Source organism: Pseudopipra pipra, chromosome 11, assembly GCF_036250125.1.
Source record: "Pseudopipra pipra isolate bDixPip1 chromosome 11, bDixPip1.hap1, whole genome shotgun sequence".
NCBI lineage: Eukaryota > Metazoa > Chordata > Aves > Passeriformes > Pipridae > Pseudopipra > Pseudopipra pipra.
In genome coordinates this window covers 18620103-18633817 of record NC_087559.1, presented here as the reverse complement: position 1 = coordinate 18633817, position 13715 = coordinate 18620103, and the positions used below count along the sequence as shown (strand labels likewise).

Sequence of the window (13715 nt, the reverse complement as noted above, 5' to 3'; positions counted from 1 at the left end):
AGTTGGAAAGGAACTGAATGAAGGGATGAATGAAGGTTTAAGACTGACCTAGGCAGAGCTGCCTCTCTGAGCAGCCCCTAACTGGGTGTGTTCCCCCAGATCCTGTCGTCCATCGAGCTGCTGCAGCACTCCCTGCCCAAGATCAACCGCAGCGCGTCGGAGCCGTCGTTGCACCGCGCGGCGCACACGGAGGACATCAACGCCTGCACCCTCACCTCCTCCAAGCTGCCCGTCTTCTAGGCCTGCCCCTGCCCCGCTCGGGGACAGGCACACAGGGACACTTGTGCTCTCCGTGCCTCGTGCCCAGACCAGTGCCAGAGGGATCCCTGGTCCCCTCGTCCCAGCAAGCTGCTAAGGATCCGTGCTCAGCCCTCCCGGCCTGCCCTGCCGTGCCCTGGGCAGGGACAGACTCAGATCAAGAGATCTATTACTGTTTTTTTAATAGATGCACTTGAGCCTTACTTTGCCCACGCCTGGAAGCAGATGATGTTCCTTTGGCAGTGGTTCTGGACGGGCTGGATCTGTGCTGAGGGGGTGTTTTCCACAGCCAGGGTGGCTCTGAGGACAAGGTCGTGGTGCTCTGATTGCCCCATGCCATGTGCCACCTCGAGGTGGGGGAGCTGTGCCTGCAGTGGGTCTGCAAACAAGACTGAGGGAAGAGGAAATAACTCTGGAAATCAGCTCCTGCCCTAAGAGCTTCATCAAGCCAATGAAATAAGTTAAAATGCTAATTCAACACGAAATAGTTTTGCAATAGTTTTGCACATAGAAGAAAAACTCTTGCAAAAGAATGGAATCTGTTCTGAATTGTCCTGCTCAGAGAAGGAAGCAGCCAGTCATGGTCATCCTGAGAAGCCTCACAGCTGACTTTGGTACTAAGGTCCCTGCAGCCCAGGAGGTGGAGAGTGTGGAAGCACAGCCTTGGGGCTGGTAAAGGCTGAGGGACATTATCCGTCTGCATCCCATCGGAAGCTGTCGTGCAAGAGATGCACTATCAAGAGGAAACTGAGCATATACAGTTTTTCTTGCTGATTTGGGGTTTAATTTTGTTTTTATTGCTCCTGAGAAAATGCATTTATTGTAAGCCAAGGTTCCTCTGATTATCTTATTTTAATAAAATAAATTAAATTTTAGGTGTATGATTCCATGTCATCATTTAATGCACTACTCCATAGTTCTGACTGCTACATCTAGACTTGGAAAACTCAGAAAATGATATTCTGAGTACTTTTTAAGAGAGTTACTATGACAGGTAATAGTGCAAGTAAAAACACACTTGATACAACAACCTCTCTTTCCCATCACTCCCATGACAGGACAATTCTTACTGTAATAATCCTTCAGCAGCATCTACTCAAACCCACACTGATGCCCCTCAAGCTGTTTCACTGCACCAGTTTTGCTGTTTTCTCTTGTTTCTGTAGGGGGAAATGAGGGTTTTGTCTTGGCTGAACTCCCTGGATGACAGAAATAGGTGCTTTAATCTAAAAATCGGGTTTTTTTAAATAGCACTCTGTTTAAATACGTTTATTAGGGCAAGGATGGAAACCCAGATGGTTGGAATGGAAGTTTGGGATTTTGCCTTTCTCTGTGTGCACAGGGGAGTGGGGGCCCTGTCTGAGCAGGAGCAGTGAGTGGTGACTCAGGGGCTGTCACCTCCACCCCAAATGGTGTCAGTGGGGACAGCTGCTGTGTCCAGCTCTTCTCTGTAATGACCAGACAGACACTGCAGCAGCAAAACCCCACAAAGTGCTTCTGAAAGAGGGACTTGAGCCAGACACAGACTTAGAAATAATATCTACACTGTCTGGACTTATGTGGCCAGTCTTCGTGAACAAAGATTTTGGGAAAGGTCTTTACCCTTCGAGCCTGCGCAGTGGATTTTTTAGGTGAGACACAGTGTGTGCTGAACTGAGCCCACCCTTTAGTCCTGAGGTTCATCCGCTGGGGCCGAGCGAGCTCGGACGGTGGCAGTGAGGTCCTCAGGACGTGGGTTTGTTTAGAGTGACCTTCTCTTGGATGGATGGCCTTACAGGGCTGACGAGCTCCATCTGCCCGGGGGAGTTCCCTGACCGGGAATCCAACCCGGGCCGTGGCGGTGAGAGCACCACATCCTGACCACCAGACCACCAGGGGACTTAGAACATTCCATAATGTAACAAGAAAGGTGGAATATTGATCCTTAGAGTGACCATAAACTTTGCTTGCTAAAAAGTAAACTGAGACTTGAGGGAAACTGCTTCAAATGGTTCTGGATGGGTTTTAATAATACTGTTGGTATTTTAACTGCAACTCTCTCTAATGTAATTTATCGGTAATTTTAACTTCATTATCAAAAGCTTAAAGAGGGGGAAGAAAAAACCCACCAGAAATGCTTGAGCTGCTTTTTACTTTAGCTCTAATTTCCCAAAAGAAACCATTAACTCTTGATTTTTAACAGATTCTGTGACTCTTAAAACATTTAAATATACTTGATAAATAGGCTTATTTAAGTAGCACTTGATGTCCAATTAAATGAAAGCTCCTAATTTAGAAACTCCAGACCTTTTAAATCTTACTGCTCTTTAATTTAAACTTCTGTCTATGTTGTCCCCAGGTAGCTTTGGAAGACAAGTTGCCTTCTTAATTTCAGGTCACTGCTCTTGGGGCAAAGTCAATCAGGAATGTCTTGCTTAAGGTAAAGAACATCCTTTCCATTGACTTTTTGGATGTATTTTATTTCTTTGTGGAAAAAATATGTACAGGAGCACCTAGAAACAAATTGCAGTGGGAGGGTAAGGGCTGTTGTATTTTAAAGTAGAAAGTATGTTTGGGCAGGTGCTCTTGAACATTCATCTGATTGTATGACATCTCAGTGATGATTTTCCTTCATCTTTGTAATTAGTGATGACCAGTTGTACTAACAGGACTTGAGTGAGACCTTTGCTGTGCCTCCATGGGCCAGTTTTGTAAAGCAGCTGAGAATTGGTGTTTGTTACAGACACAAGGCAAGGCCTGACTCTGCAGTAAGTACTGCTAGAAATTAACTCCAGGGGGAAATATTTCTGGGCAAGTTCCATTTCCCAGGTCAGAACAGAGAGCAAACCTGGCATGTTCAGTCTGGGGGAAGTGTTGGGCACAGAGAGGGCAGTTCTCCCCTACACAGGTGCTGGGCTGCCATCCAGGGCTTTCTCAGCTCCACTTCTGACCCAGAAAAGCCAACCAGCAGTGGATAATCCTGGGGTCACTAACGGGGTACCACTGGCAGGTGTTTGAATCCCAGATTAAGGTTCCTCCCTTTTGCCTCACACCCAGGGGAGGTACCTGGGTGTTCCCACCTAACCCTGAAGGAACATTATCCACTGACCTTGGTGTTCCATGGCTCTTCCCCTCCCCTGATGGATCAGGAATGTCACCATCAATGCCCCATGGACATGCAAACTGCACCAATCAAACCTCAGCGCTGGATCCACATGGGGTGAGATCTTTCTACTTTGATGCTTCCTTTCTCTTTCTTTCTTTCCCTTATACACTTTCAGAAGTGTTACTGTTATGCCTTTATGTTGCTATATTAATATAGATAATAACCAAACTGACTCCATCGCTGCTTTCCACTTTAACTGAATCGTTCTAAAATAAACTCTACATATATATATATGTGTGCATACACACACTCACACACACACATATATATATTTACAGACGCTGTTCGTTCATTGTGGTTTCACTCTAATCCCAAGGGATGTATTTAGAGAACCTGAGCTCCCCTCCCCTGCAGGGGCACTAACAGCTCAGGTGTGTTCATGCTGTGACTCAGCAGCCACTTCACCTGTGTCCAGACACAATTCTTAGTTTAACTGCAAAGTTCATGCAAATGACTGAGCAGAATCAACTTTGTGTATCAAATTTCACAATCTAACTCCCTTTGCAGCACAAACATGAATGCCATTTTTAACAAAACCAGAATTCAGTAAACTCTGTTCACTCAGCAGAGATGTGCCTAAATCCCTCACCCCTGCTGTGCCTCCGACATCGCTGGTCTTGCTCTGGAAAAGGCAGATGGAGACAGAGAGCAGCTGCAGAGCCACTCCCAGTTCTGGGGCAGGACGGTGGATCTGATTACTGACAATACCTTTCTCTCATGCTGCAGTTTCCAAGCTCTAGTTTGTGCTGTAAGTTCAATTTAGCTCTGCCTTGTGACACCAGTGTTGCTCTGCTCGAGTTTCTGAATCAGTGCAGCTGTATTTGCTTTACAGCAGCTGCTCCAAGAGCCACTTCTTGCCTCCCTGCACTTCAGTTTGCATAAAACAAGGGTGGGAACCCAACTGGGACTGTCTGGGAGAGCCAGGCCTTGTCCAGCCCCACTCCCAAGACATCCACCCCAAGAGTGCAGTAAACTTTATCCTGAACTCTAGGTACTGTCTGAGGTATAATGTGTAAGGTCTTAAATCTCAGGTCTCCTTTTTAAGGAGAAAAATGTACACTAACCATTGTTCCCAGTGGGCTTTGTAGTTATACATTTAGTTGATTTACTGGAGAAAACAAAAAAAAGCACCCAAACTCTATTTAGCAACAGTTTTTACCAGCTTAAGCTTTACCTGGCACTGTATTTACACTACCACTCAGCTCACAAGACAGCATATGTTGGGCCAGAGAGGGAGAAAACCCTCTTGTGATTGATTTTTTTTTTCCATGCAGTCAATTTATTTTTTTTAAATATATTTTAGTATTTTTGTTGCCATACAAAAACTATGTGAAAACTTCACCGGGACTGCACAGTAAACCACAGGGCACGTTTGTTCTACCTGTGCTGCAGAGGGTAAAGGCAAGGCTAATCAATAGCTGCACTGCTGTGGGTGGAGGGCTGTGCTGGTTCACTGGGCAGCAGTGGGGTCCTCCTCAGCCCCCGAGAGGTGCATGAACAGCTCCCCCAGCTCCGTGACCTGGTCCGTGTCCGGCGCCGCCCGGCTCTCCCTGTCCTCGATAAAGTCCCACAGACGCACCGAGTTGAAGAACTGCAACAGAGAGAGAGGTGCCTGAGCAGGAACCAGCCCCAGAGCTGAACTCTGCCCTGGCAGCCCTTCCTCAGCAGAACAGCCCTGAGTTGGGACTGCAGAGCTGGGTTTGTGTGGTGAGCTCAGGGTGACGACCCCTCTCTGCACGAAGGGGGGAACACAGCCAGCACCAACTGCAGGCCAGGATGAGTTTCTGAGGAGGCTTTAAACTTTTTTAGCTGCCCTTAGGGCTAGCTCTGTGCAGGCACATGACATGAGCTTTTAGCAGTGTGGCTGAAAGCTGTAAGGGCAGAATTGCTGCGAGGAAAGGTGTGCCCTGAGAAGGACTAGCTGAAAAAATAGAGCAAATATTTTGCTGTTAAATGAGGTGCATTTTCCTTCCCCTAAGAACAAACCTTTGCCCCAAGGGGCATTGAGAGGTGCTTTTTCCGCTTGTCCTGCAGGGCACAGCACACTCCCAGCAGCCCCTGCTCCCCGCAGAGGGTGCCAGAGCAGTGCCCCAGCATTGCTCACCCGCACTGTACCCTCGGAGCTCAGCTGCTTGCGGGGTTTCTCGGGCTCGGCGCGGGTGCCGTCGGGGTACGCGTGGAGGTACAGACACTTCCCACCAAAGGGGCACGTCCCCTTCCCTTGCTCAAAGTACTTGCAGGGCTTTTTCCTGATTCAATGAGAAGAGAGAGTTACTGCCTCCAGCTGGGGAGGAAGGAGCTGCAGTTCAGTCCCCAGGCTCAGCCTTAGTGATGCTTCAGTTCTCACACCCAGAGCTTTGGCCTCCCCTTCCCTCAGAGCAGCCAAAACAGAGGGCAGAGATCACTGAAAGCAAACAAACACATAAAGAACCAGCATCATAAATCAAACAGTTTCCTTTTAAGCTGTGGAAAGTGAAGGATGTTCAAAGAGCACCACAATGGGCCAATCCATTGCTGTTTTTCTAGGATATCTTTTCTCCTGCCTTTTCTACCACTACATTTTTAAGAACCAGTTCCCCTCCTCATCTCCTTTGACAATTTTTTGTTAATTTATGTTTCCTCATCTTTGTTGTTCAGCCAAGGTGTCCAGGCTGCACAGCAACTTGTCAGAGGGTTGATCTTTGCACAGTTTGTACAACAGTACCTGGGGGGGTTGGATTGTTCTACAATGAAAACAGCTGAAGAGGAAACTACAGGGAAAATGCAACGGAACTTGTTAATATGAAAATAGTGATGGAACTGATTCCTAAGACATAGATACAGTCTATCCAATAGCAACTACATGGAGCACAAAGATCAACCCTAACAAACGGAATACCCAAACACTCAAACAGGTTTTTCCAAACTTCCAGGTTTCTTGGTCTGACTTTTTTCATCCTGGTCTGACTCCAGCTCTTGGCTTAGACTCCAGCATCATCTTATTAGCATTTTTTCATTCCACCAACACCAAATCCTCAAATTAAACTAACTGCCAAGAGCTCTATCCATAGAATTTCTGTACCAAAGACATTTTACCCATAACCTGTAATATATTAGTCTTAGCTGAGCACTTCAGCAAAGCCTCTTTTTACACCCTCTCCTATACAACGGTTGACAAGAGTCAAACTTGACTTCCAAGACCACCTACACCTCTAGGCAGTGGCACAAAGGCTGACCCTGCTGGGAACAGGGCTGTTTAAAAACTGTGCTGAGGCTCTGGAGCACAACTGACCACCTCAATCCAAAGTCTTTAGGAGCTAAAATAAACCAAACCAGTGATGGGGGATTGAAAACAACCCCTATCTGAAGAACTGCAGTTTCAGTGCTTAATTTCATTCATATATTTTGCCTACTAGAAGACAAGATGCTGGGAAAGTGTTTCATGGAGCAGCACTGCTTTCAACTCTTCTGCTGAGCTCTACAGGTCTTCAAGCAGCTGAGAAGCTGCAGCCACAGTAAGATGGGTCTAAATAAGGCCCATTTTTTCCTGTACTCCTATTTAAAGGTGGATGCATATCACAGAATAAAGCTGCAAACCATCAGCAAAACAGACCAAGCTCACTGGGGTCAGGCCCAGCTCTGCCTGGTCACCCTAAAAACAGGGAGCAGGAGATAAGAAATGTTATCTCCCTGCTCTGTGAACCACAAAGCCCTCACACATCCCAGGCAAGCACAGCTCTGCAGAGCTGCTCCAGCACTGCCCTCTCCCCATGCTCCCAGTATCCCTGTTGGACAATATAAGGAATGCAGTCCTGGAGTATCTGCCATTTCCAGCAGACATTACAAAAGCTCCATGACTTTTTATCCCATATTGCAGGAGACTATTACATTTTCCTTCCCTGTTTGTTCTCAGTAACAGTCCAGGCAATTGTGTCTGAGGGATAAACAGAAGCCACGTAAAGCCAATTCTGGCAAGTGAGCTGAAATAACTTCAACACTTCAGAGCACAGTGAGGTTGAATAATTTCTGATCTACAATTACAGGCCAGACCCTTTCATGGCAGCCACAAAGTTAAGCAGAGGAGTGAGCAGAGATCAGGAGTTCTCTGGACAATGGGCTGGAATTACATGAAGTTTAGAAATGCAGGCTCAGTGACTGACTGACCCTTGGTGCATCTAAAGAACAACACACAGAGTGTGTGTTACTGAACTTACCCCACTCCCTGCTTAAAGGCTTCAATCAGCTCATTCTTCTTCTCCTGCTCCTCCACCCAGTACACACTGGGGATGACAAACTCGGAGATCACTCGGCACTCGGGGCACGACCTGAACAAAACAGTGGTGCCTGTTACCTCTGCTGCTCCCAGGAGGGACACCCTCCCAGGAGGGACACCCTCCCTACACGTGCCAGCAGCAGCGTTTTCCGAGGGAAGGGGCTGGTCTGTCACTCTGAGGCAGCAGCTCCTCCTCCCACGTTAGCACAGCACACTTTGGGGTGCACTGCTTTGGAGTTTCACTTGAAATCATCCAGCTCAGTGCAGTCAGGGCTCCTGTTTGGTTCTGGACTTGAACAAAAGCAACAGGTATTTCCTCAACACACAGAAACCTGTATTTGCCAATCCCAGCAGATCAGCAGAAACAAACTGTCACTGCTCTGTGAGTGCTGCAGCCCCCCTGCAGCAGGAAGCCAAACCAGAGGAGAAACACAAACGAAGGTGTCTCAGCCTTTGGAAATGCAATGAGCTGCCGTTCACTTCAACAAAAGTTGTAGTAAAAGTTGTGGAGAAAAGTCTATTTTGGCAGAAGAATGAAAATATTTCCCATCTTTTCCTCAGCGTGTTTGTAACTTAAGAGAGATATGCTCAAAAAAGGAAACTGATTGGATGTTTTAAATTCTCTCACCTGAGGAGGAACATGTTTGGAACACATTTTTTATTGAGCTAGAAGATGAAGGCATTTACTCAGACACAGATAAAGGTGTGATTAGTGGGACCTTTACCTGGAGTAAGCCACAATTTAGAGAAAAGTCCCATAATGAAGCACCTACATAGGAAAAGGAGTTGCTGTTCTTGCACACAGGTTACTGTGAGGGACAGAGGTTAACAAGGTCCCAGCTGCTCCAGAGCCCCCGTGTCTGCACTCTGCCCCAACAACATGGACAGGGCCAAACTTTTCTCACACAGAGCCAAAGCATTAAGTGAACTGTTACCCAAGGACACCCCAAGTGTCCTGCTGCTCTTGGAGACAGCTCTCATAGCCAAGTCCTGGGACTGGCCAGGCCAGCCCTTGAGCTCCCTGCTCATATTTCCAGCTCCAGAATCCCTGCTCAGCAGTTTCCTTTGAAAGCCCCTCAGTGGCAGGGCCCAGGAGAACACTCACTTGATGATGGGGTTCTCAAACTGCTTGGCACACCTCCACTGCCGGATGCAGGACAGGCAGTAGGTGTGGGTGCAGTTGGACAGGATCCCAAACCTCCTCTCCGAGGCCGATGGTTTCTCGTACACCACCTCCATGCAGATGGAACACACCTTGTCCTGGCTGGCCTGGAAGGCAAAGGCCTTCTCCATGTCATGCTCAAACGTGGCCATGCACATCTGTGGGGGACAGAGGTCAGTGTCAGTGCACTCTCTGCCAGGCTGGGACAGAAGTGTCTGAGGAAAGGGTCTGTGACAGCAAAAACACACAACACTCACTAAGGGCATCACTCCTACCCATCATCATTTCATTTCAAGAACATTAAATCCAATCACTTATTTCAGCCTTCGATGTTCTCTGCAGCTTCAGAACTGTCAGAAATAAGGATGCCTGAGCACTCTTCATTTACCCCTTTCTGTATCTCTCATGGAACAGGTATTGAATCATTTAATGCTTCAAACACCTCGAAAAAACATCACATTGAGGGTCCAGAACAAGTGCCACACTCAGGTTGTTACTCTGATTATTATTAAGGCCACATTCGCTCACTGGATATTAAGTTTTAGGCAGTTAAGGCATTAGGCTCATTTCAGGCTTTCCTCCAGCACTTCTCATCCCCACGGTGACAATCCATAACCACAAGGTGAGCTACTGCTCATACCTGCACAAAGGTCTCAGGGCTTGAAAAGTAATATAAATTTACAAGACTTCAAACTATAATCATAATGACAAACGACACAAAATAATTCCCCATTAGTAGCACGTCTGACTAGTGGAGCTCCTCATCCAGCACACAGCTCTGCTTCTGAGAGCACCAGTGCCTGGACACTGACCCAGGCACCAAGCAGCTCCTGGGAGGAGGGAGCATTCCTGCAGCAGCACATCTCAAAAGTACACACAGACTGCACAAACCCTGAGCTTTTTAACCCCTTAGATTCTGCTCCTGCTCCTCGCTAGCCCTGATGTAAACCTGGTAGCCAGGAAGAGGAACGAGCAACCCTTCAGCCCATCCTTACCCAGCCAATGCCTCACCAAGGCTTGCAAGTTCAGCCCCAAAATGCTGAACTCCCTCCCATGTGTCCCCACTTGCCCGTGCCCTGGGTCCAGCCCCAGCCAGGAGCAGGTGCCAAGCTGCCCCAGCAGGGCCATCCCAGAGCACAGCAGCCCCAGCTCCTGTCCCAGTGTCCGTGACGTGCACCGAGGCACCGGCTGACCCGCAACAGGCATTCTGGCAGAGTTTCAGTGTGCTGGGAGAGGGCTGCAGGCCAGTCTCTGACAGGGATGGAACAGGAAAAAACGAGGTGATTCCTGCATCACTGCTCCCAGTTAAGCCCCAGATGCTTGAACACACCACTATTAGAACCATTCTCTAGCTGGATAAGCAATACAACGGCAGCTCTTTGGGACTGGCTCTGCTACAAAACACTGTAGAGCCAACACCCAGCCCTGCAGTGAGCCAAGCCCCCCAGGGTGCCCTGTCCTTACCATCTCATGGGCCCTCCTCTGCTCGGGGTCGTGGGGGTGCAGCACGTGGAGGCCGCAGATGTCACACAGGTCCCCGTGCAGGTACGGGCAGCGCTCCCCGACGGGGCACGGCCCCCGGGCCGAGTAGGGGCACAGCTGCCCCCCGGCCCCGCAGGGCACCTCGGGCCCGGGCTCTGCCAGCCCACTGCAGATGGCCTCCAGGTACGAGTGGGGCTTCACCTCCAGGCTCTCCGCGGGCTCACTGCAGCTCCCCCCGTCCCCGGGGGCGCCCGGTGGCGGCTTCTCCTCTCCTGAGCCGCACAGATCTGAGGGGACAGACACAGGCACTGCACGGCCCAGGGCACTCCACAGCCTCTCCTTCCCAGGAGCAACAGCTGCGTTTGCTTTTTTAAAGTTTTCTTCTCAATGAAATCTCATCTCTAAGATCCTTCTGCTCACAAATCACAGGAATGTTCCCAAATTACCTACTGAAAAGTTCAATTGCAAGATTTCTTCAGCTGCTTTCTGTTTACAAATAGACTAAACAATTCACAGAATCATTTAGGCTGGAAAAGACATGTGAGACCATGCAGTCCACCCTGTGCCTGATGCCCACCTTGTCCCCCAGCCCAGAGCACTGAGTGCCATGTCCAGTCCTTCCTTGGACACCTCCAGGGATGGGGACTCCACCACCTCCCTGGGCAGCCCCTGCCAAGGCCTGACTACCCCTTCCAGGAAGAAATTCCTCCTGATGTCCAACCTGACCCTCCCGAGGAGGCTGTTTCCTCTTGTCCTGTTGCTGATTGTCTGGGAGCAGAGCCCGACCCCCCCTGGCTCCACCCTCCCGTCAGGGTGGACAAAGTCCCTCAGGGAGCTCAAAGCCAGTCCCTCCACAGGCCACTGGAAGGGAGGACAGGCACGAGTGTTCCGAGGTAGGAGACTCCATCGGGCAGGAATTCTCTGTAGCTGGCCATGGAACTCAAATAATCAAAGGAGGACACCCCCCCTCCCTGCCGCCCAGCCCCAAGGACAAGCACGGCGCCCTCCCACTCACTCCTGTCCCTGAGCACCAGCGTCCTCTTCTCCCTCCTGCTCCGGGTGCCGGGGCCGTGCTCCGGGGGCTGCCGGGGGCTCAGGGGGGCAGCGAGGGGTGGCGGGGCCGCGGCCCCGCTCGGGGCCGGGAGCTTCACGTGGTCGTACCTGGGACAGAGAAGGGGGTCACAGCCAGCACAGGCGCTGGGGACAAGCACAAGGGCAGCTCAGGACAGTGTCCAAGGGGCTGAGCCTCTGGCAGGGTCCCAGCCGTGTGTGTCCCTCTCCAGGGGCACCGCTGGCCCCCCACTGGCCGTGGCGGGTGGATCTTGTCACCCCCACACCTCCCCACTCCCCAGGCAAGCAGCACTGGCCCTGTACAGGAAGGAGCCACAGTTCAGCACCTCCTGCAGGCAGCAGCACCCAGACCTTGTGCTTCCCCACCACGGGAGAGGATGTGGAATCTCCACACAGGAGATAAAGGGTTTCTGAGTTCCTGAAGGACTCAAAACGTCCAGTAAAACTATGGAAACACCCTCCAGCAGCAGAGCAGGAGCACCCCGGGCAGTAAGGGGGCTGGTCCAGTAAAGCCATGGCCATACCCAAATGCTACAATATTTTTCATGGGAACAAAAATATTGCCCATCTCTGATTCTGGTGCTGTGCTGAGGACCTGCAATGCCCACAGATACTGAGTGCCCAAACTCCAGCAAAACAGCTGGATCAGAACCAACCCCACTTTGCAGCCTTTTGAGTGACACAGCCCCCAGCCACATCCCACACAATTCCAGGGCAGCTGATGGGAGCTGTGGGAATCACTGGTGTCCAACCCCCTGATCCAGTCTGGCACATGAACCAGGCAAAGGGAGGGAACTCTACAGAGAGATCCCTCTCCCAGGCGCAGGCACCTCTGGGAAGGAGCGGGGCACATCCCTGCTGTACCAATGTACTAACATCAGCCCCTGCACTGTATTTCCCAGAGCATTCCTCAGGGAGTTTTAACACAAAGGCTCCAGGGAAAGGTGTGGAACTGCTCAGCTTTCCAAGGGGGCATGAGGAGGGGGCTGTGCTCCGAGGCAGAGCTGGAATCCCAGGAATTGTAACTGGGATGTACGTGGAGGTGGCTCAAGCACAGCAGCTCCCAGGCTCTCCAGGGACATGGAGCCAGCCCTGCTGCCAGAGGCCATTGCATGTGCAGCTGCAGCCCTGCTTTGGGCATCTAACAGCTCTTCCTGCGGGGAGACCTGGATGAAAAACACACCTGAAACCTCAAGTTTCACTTCTACAGAGTAAAACAATTGGTGAAGCCACACCAGAGCAGAACTGTACTGCTGGATCCAAAAGCTGTTTGTGGCTGTGGCAAAGCTCGCGTTCAGTGACTGGTTTAACTCCCCTCGTGCTCCTGTCCCCGCTGTGCCCCCCAGGGTGTGGGGTGGGCGGGAGCGGTGCAGGGAGCCCGCCGTGCCGTGTTACCTGCAGCGGGAGCCGTAGGCGCACTGCCCCCGCTGGTAGTACTTGCAGACGGTGGAGGACTTGCTGGTGGACAGATCGTGTGAGAACAGGCACTTGCTCCCCTCTCGACACACTCCCTGCAGGAAATACCTGTGGGGGAGGAGACGGCTCAGGGCGGGCCCTGCTGGAGGGACAACACAGAGCACCCTGGTTTGGTTAGGTTTGGTTTTCCTAACAAGATCACGGAGGTCTGAAAAGCCAGCGAGTGCCCCCTGTGCCCGATCCCCGCCTTGTCCCCCAGCCCAGGGCACTGAGTGCCTTGGACACCTCCAGGGGTGCAGGCTCCAAACCACCTTGGGCAGCCCCTGCTAATGCCGGGCCACTCTTTCTGTGGAGAACCCCCCCGGTCACTCGGACGGGCCTTCCTGCCCCAACCTCGCTGCTTTCCCGGTACCACGCCGGGGGAGGCGGGACTGGGCCAGGGGTGAGGGGGTGTGAGGGGCGAGCCGGGGGGGTGAGGGGAGTGAGGAGAGTAAAGGGAGGTGTTGGGTTGTGAGCGAGTTCCAGGGGGGTGTGGGGGAGTGTCGGGGTGTGAGGGGGGTTCGAGGAGGTGAAGAGTGTTTTAGGGGTGTGGGGGGAGCGCAGTTGTGCGGGGAGTGTGGGTGTGTGAGGGGCTGAGGGGGTTCTCTGAGGGGGACCCGGGGGGGTGTCCGTCCGGGCCGGGCCGGGCCGGGCTGGGGAGGCTCAGTGCCGTGCGGGAGCTCCGCCCGAGCCGTGTCCGCGTGTCTGTCCGTGTGTCCGTGCCTGTCTATCCGTCCCCCCTCTCACCTGCACGTCACCTGCTTGGTGCTCATGGTGCCGCCGCTCTGTCCACCCGGCTGGCTCCCCGCGCCGCGCACGCGGGTTCCGCGGGGCGGGGGGCGTGGCCGTTGCCCGGCCCCGCCGCCACTGGGCGGTTGTTCCCGCCCGGA

At 51.5% G+C, this 13715-nt stretch overlaps 2 protein-coding genes across 13 annotated transcripts in view; one reads left to right on the top strand and one right to left on the bottom strand.

The window, feature by feature from the left end:
• The window catches only part of RAF1 (Raf-1 proto-oncogene, serine/threonine kinase), a 67646-nt gene extending 66513 nt beyond the window's left edge, over positions 1-1133 (top strand). For all 12 annotated transcript variants that reach the window (XM_064668021.1, XM_064668027.1, XM_064668028.1 and 9 more), the window contains one exon: positions 100-1133. In XM_064668021.1, coding sequence (XP_064524091.1) covers positions 100-240 — 141 coding nt within the window. In that variant the 3' untranslated portion in view covers positions 241-1133. The remainder of the gene's footprint in view (positions 1-99) is intronic.
• Positions 1134-2696: 1563 nt separating this feature from the next.
• Positions 2697-13691, bottom strand: MKRN2 (makorin ring finger protein 2). Its single transcript, XM_064668038.1, has 8 exons — positions 13573-13691; positions 12766-12894; positions 11315-11460; positions 10282-10586; positions 8761-8975; positions 7597-7707; positions 5508-5652; positions 2697-4994 (listed from the first exon to the last, which is right to left on the bottom strand). The coding sequence occupies exons 1-8, from the start codon at positions 13596-13598 to the stop codon at positions 4854-4856; spliced, it is 1218 nt and encodes a 405-aa protein (XP_064524108.1). The 5' UTR covers positions 13599-13691; the 3' UTR covers positions 2697-4853.
• Positions 13692-13715: the final 24 nt, after the last annotated feature.